Raw genomic sequence first — 5626 nt, forward strand, 5'->3', positions numbered from 1 at the left:
AAATATAACTATAGTATGTTTCACTTGTAAAACTACGTCAAACCTGCAAGTAGACAATGAGATTAAATTCCAGAATTAGTGAAGCTGCACTTAATCTTGCACGAACGTATAATTTACAAAAAAAACACTCAAACCATGATATTCGAAGCGGGACTCTGTAGCGAGTAACCTTATAGTGCCCCTTATAATGCGCAACCTGAGCTGTTCATCACGATAATCAATAGTTCAGATATTTTTGTTATTTTTTACCGGTAGAAATTATCAACGAATCTGAACCATCGACTAAAGAAACGGGCGGTCTAAATGATCATTGCAATTTGCACCCCTTTAGTGACTTGCTCACTGCAAGATCCTGGGCCCGCATGATATTATGAACCAAAGTGAACATTGGGTCAAGCCGCCCACGATGGAGGGGGGGCCCAGAAAATAACCTTAACCAAAGGGAAAATTGAAAAAGAATAAAAACAGAAAGAAGATAATATCATCAATTGCTATAAATAGTGGGCAACTGGGCATATTTCAACAACTCCTTTCACTCATAAGGTGGACTCATTCACTGACTGACTCACTGATTCACAAAAACCAAAATAATGGCTTTCCAAAGTACAGTCCCAGAAGTAACTCTGAGTTCTGGCCAAAAAATGCCAGTTTTGGGCTTGGGCACAGCAACTTATTCAGCAGTGGAATTATCAAAAAAAACTTATTCAACAGTGGCTTCAGAAATTGTGGTGCAAGCAGTGGTCCAGGCAATTGAGCTTGGGTACAGGCACTTTGACACTGCTTCCTTTTACCAAACTGAGTCAAGTCTTGGCGATGCCATTCAAGAAGCTATCCGAGTTGGGTTGATCAAGTCTCGAGAGGAGGTTTTCCTCACTTCCAAGCTGGGGTGCACTGATGCTCATCCCCATCTTGTTGTCCCTGCTCTTCAAACGACCCTCAGGTTTCTTTTTCGATTTTTTTTTCCTTCTTTTTTCGAGTCCATGGGAAAACTAAAGCCCAAATCGTGTGATGGGATACGATGGATATGGTTTCGAAACAAATGGTATTGGCCGGCTTGTGGGTCTGTCCTGCCTCGCTTGATTGATTGAAATCCTTTATTTTTTACAGCTCGTCGAGAACATGAAACTTGTCCAAAATCACGGTTGGGGACACGGGGGACACTGATGGGACAAGGCAGAGGCCAACCTGTATTTTTAAAAAAACTTAGGGGTCAAACTATAATTTTGTAAAAACTTGGGGGTTAAATTGTAAATTTAAAAAAAATTGGGGCCAATTTGTTATTTTTAAAAATTTATGGGTGTCAAACTATAATTATATATAAATATATACGTGGTGCGTCTCCCGCCGTGTCCGTGTTTCCATTTATTTAGAATTTCCGTATCCCTGTTTCATTATCCTTGTCCGTGCATCATAGGCTTCATACTTGCAAGTTCTTGCGATGATACGTCGTTGAAGTTGATTTTGTTGCTTTGAGTTTGTCTCTATAAATATGTTAATACGTTATACTACTCAAAATTTAATCCGAACCGTTAAGTTACTTGATTCTAATGTCTCATTTTAACGACCTCGACAAGTAAAGCATTCTCGAAATGTACAGCTCAGATCACATTTTCGAGAACATTTTCGAGCCTGGGATAAACACCGTTTTAAGGGCTCAGCACTCAGCAGGGCCGTCTAGCATGAAATTTTTGTTTTGATATTTCATAATAGGATGAACATGGCATTGAAGTTCCTTGATGTTTTTGCTTGATAATTAGGAATTTGAAGACAGAGTACCTTGATCTGTATCTCATACACTTTCCTATAAGCATGAAGCATGGGATTAGTGTGTACACAGCCAAACCAGAAGACTTTCTCCCCTTGGACATCAAGTCTGTTTGGGCAGAAATGGAAGAATGCCAGAGGCTAGGCCTCACCAAATCCATTGGAGTCAGCAATTTCTCCTGTAAGAAACTTGGGGACCTCCTTGCCTTCGCTACCATCCCTCCTGCTGTCAATCAGGTGATTCTATTTCTTTGTTCTCGACAAAAGTCATCATTGTTAGTTGCTGTTAGTGAGGTTTGAACATCTAAAAGATGCATGGAAGTCTAATTCGGTACATACTACATACCTCTTGGGTCTTGGCTACTGATCCACTTGCAATTTTCCCGAATGTTGATGAATATATCATAGCAACTTTGAATTTCAATCATACACTTCAGTCGATCTTTTCGTGTTTTGTGGTCAAGCATGATGATGGATACATGAGATTTAGAGATGTCTGAGGGGCTATTCTAACCGGAGGAATTTTTTCCTCCTTTATAGAAGCCTTGATTGTTCAAGTAGCTTATTTCTATCCCATATGGACAATTTGTTATTAGTAGGTCCGTGAAGCCTGATTCGGTTCGACTGTGCTTTGTTGACTATTTCTTAGTGTCTGGTCTAGTCGTTGGGGGTCGAATTGGTCAGATGTAACGAGATTGGCTGATTAAGTCATGTAGGGTCTTTCCGTCGTTAATCCATTGCTTGCTTTGCTTGTTCGCTTCATCATTCGTATGCCTGCGTCATATGCCCCTGATCTAGACAAGCTTATTAAGGTAATTACTGCTGAGCAGATTCGGAATTGTCAAGTGAGTTGCAACCTAGGTTGAAACACTTGCCATATGCAGCAGCCAATGTTACTCTTATACCCTCTTAAGTCTTAATTCGATACATAGTTAAAACTCGCGTAAGCCATTTATGAATTCAACTACATACATGGGAAACCACGTAAATACATGTCATTTTGATTGTTTTTCTCGTGTTAATGTGTGTTGTGGGTTGATAGATTTCTCAATGAGGTGCATATATAGTCATCTATCGGGCTTGATTAGCTGTTTGCGGACTCTCATATTACTAACATAGTTGTGGAGTGTTCCATTATTCTTAATTCGTATATGAATGTAGTTTTTCTACCACTTAACATGACGACAAACTATTTCCTCAACCGACCGACATTAAAATAGGTGGAGTTGAACCCATGTTGGCAACAAAAGAAGCTGAGGGATTACTGTAAGGCCAATGGAATCCTTGTAGTAGCTCACTCTCCTCTTGGATCACTTGGAACCAGCTGGGGCCATAACAGAGTTATGGAGTCTGAGGTTCTAAAGGAAATTGCTGAGGGCAAAGGGAAGACTGTTGCTCAGGTGCTCAATTCTGTCTTTTTGACATATTTTTCTTTTCTTTTTTTAATATCTCTAGTGTCCGTGAAATTATACAATACTCCGGGTCATTTCACGTGCAACTCAACTAATTTTTGAGAACTCAATCCCACCATTTGGGAGTCCATCATTTCACATAGAGTATCACAACGAAGAGCAACTATTTAACAACATAATTTGGAGAGTAATCAGTGTACAACTCCCAAATGAGTAATTATTCAATAGTTCGGGTATACTGCCACGTGGTACTCCGGATCACTTTATGACCACACGTTCTTGTGGGCTCTATACACTTAGTGACAGACTCCACATGAATGTGTGGTTGTAAAATGGTCTGCCGGACTATTGTATAATTTCATCAAACAAACGTATACTAGTGTTTTGGATTTCCGGTCCTTCGATTTCACCAAGAATAGTCAAAACTGATGGGTGGGAAGTTTACCTAATCTCCTAACCAAAAAACCACCTACCAATTTCTAAGAAATCAATTCTTTTTATCAAAAAATTAATTCAAAAGGGGGTTTTGGTTTTTGCTCACAATTTCAAAATAATAATAATAATAATTCAATGAACGTGACAACGATATTGTTAAAATTATCCAAATGATTGATATTTTGGTTTCATAGTGAAGGGTACACCAAAGCTAATTTATTTTGTGTGATAAATTCAACCAGGACGACAAATGACCTCTTTTTCATATATAACTTTTTAGAAAAATAAATATGCCATGTAGCACTCAATCCTCATCGATGAGAACGCGGCCACAGGGTGACCCGACGTAGTTGATGAATTTTTGCATGAGAAGATTAATTTTGAGCTAATTTAGTACCATTTTTTGAGCTAATTTATACCATGAAAATGCAGATTTGCCTAAGATGGGAGTACGAACAAGGAATTGGTGTAGCGGTGAAGAGCTACAACAAGGAAAGGCAGCAGCAAAACCTCGCGATTTTTGACTGGGCTTTGAGCGACGAGGATTGTAAGAAGATTGGCGAAATCCCCCAACGCAGAGGACAAACCGTGGAGGAGTTCGTTGATGTCAACGGGCCTTTCAAATCAATCGACGAGATCTGGGATGGTGAAATCTGAATCTACTTTTTTTTTCTTCGTTTCCTTCCCTGTATTAGTTTGTAAAAGCTTAATTTTCCGTCTTCATAAACATGATGATCACACTTTTTTTTTACGAAAAAGTGTGACCCGAATTGTGTTTGCGTAAGTGCATGTGTCTCGTATGATGAAGTATTTTGTTCTATGTTTTAGTAAAATTTTGAAATTTCAGATGGCACACTCTCTTATCCTTTCCCCTCTTCCTTGCATTGCATTAATTTCTCTCTTAAAATTGGAAGCCAAACAAGGAATGTACTAGTTAGTTATGAAACAAATATGAGTATATTAATCAACAACAGAAAATCTCTAAATAATAACCGAACAGTACAAGATTTCAAAAGCATCACTTAAATATTCCTAATCTAAAAACTATCTTATATTAGAACAATTCAAATAATCTTAAGTACCACTCACTCTTGTAGTTTTGGCAACAAAAGTACCGATACGCCCGCGCCATCAATCTCATCGGAAACCCCTTCATGTTATGAAGCATGTTCTAGCTTTCGCACCATAGTTTTTCAATTATTTATCGATTATAGAATTGAACTTCTTCACATCAAACAAAAAGATCCCAAAACAACCATTGTTTATGGCCTTGTTGGCTGGCACTTATAATCTGACTTATTTAGCTTATTGCTTAAAAAAAGTTTAACAATAGTGTTTGGAATTAATTATGAATAAACACTTATTTAGCTTTTCTATCTTTTTTGAGCTAAAAAAGTGAGATTATTTTTAAGCTTCAATTTGTAGATTTTTTTTAGCATATTTGAAGTCGTAAAAGTAAGCTTTATAGGAAAGCACTTAATTTAAGAAGTGTTCCTATAAAACGATTAAGGTTAATCTAGATATTTACTTGATAATACACTATTCTACAACTTATTTAACAAACAGTCTGAACTTTTATTTTAGCTTATAAAAGCAACACCAAACACCAACTTATTTTAGATGTACAGTTTCTCTTTTAACTTTTAAAATGAAATCCCAAATGGAAAGGGCCCCTAAAATTTACGGACAGACAATTAAAATACTACCCTCCTTCAACTCTCTGTCCCTCTCCTTCCCCCTCTTCCTAGCACCGTTGGGCCAATGACCTCTTTTTTTCCGCTCAGCAAAAGAATTGTGTCAATCTCTGAAATGGGCCAAAAATTAAAAGGAACAACGGCAATAAAGAATTATCAAGACCTCAAGAAGGACTCTGGCAAGATACCAACAAAGAAAAAGGAGATCAGCTCATATGGCTACAACACTGAAACTCTGAAAGAGAAGACAGTTCTAAACCCAAAAAAAAATAAAAAAAACAACAGCCCCCCACAAAAGCACGCCAAACACCAAAAAGGCAA

General features: G+C 37.8%; 1 protein-coding gene across 2 annotated transcripts; it reads left to right on the forward strand.

Annotated features, from left to right (window-relative positions):
- Positions 1 to 495: 495 nt before the first annotated feature.
- On the forward strand, positions 496 to 4464 carry LOC131301744 (non-functional NADPH-dependent codeinone reductase 2-like). 2 transcript variants are annotated; one of them, XM_058328143.1, is made up of 5 exons: positions 517 to 667; positions 698 to 940; positions 1758 to 2001; positions 2985 to 3164; positions 4044 to 4464. In XM_058328143.1, exons 1-5 carry the CDS (start codon positions 591 to 593, stop codon positions 4266 to 4268), a joined length of 969 nt encoding a protein of 322 aa, XP_058184126.1. In that variant the 5' UTR covers positions 517 to 590; the 3' UTR covers positions 4269 to 4464. The 2 variants fall into 2 exon arrangements, with proteins under 2 accessions (XP_058184125.1, XP_058184126.1); XM_058328142.1 differs by having other exon boundaries at positions 496 to 940.
- The last annotated feature ends 1162 nt before the right edge of the window (positions 4465 to 5626 follow it).

This window comes from Rhododendron vialii, chromosome 9a, assembly GCF_030253575.1.
Source record: "Rhododendron vialii isolate Sample 1 chromosome 9a, ASM3025357v1".
Taxonomy (NCBI): Eukaryota; Viridiplantae; Streptophyta; class Magnoliopsida; order Ericales; family Ericaceae; genus Rhododendron; species Rhododendron vialii.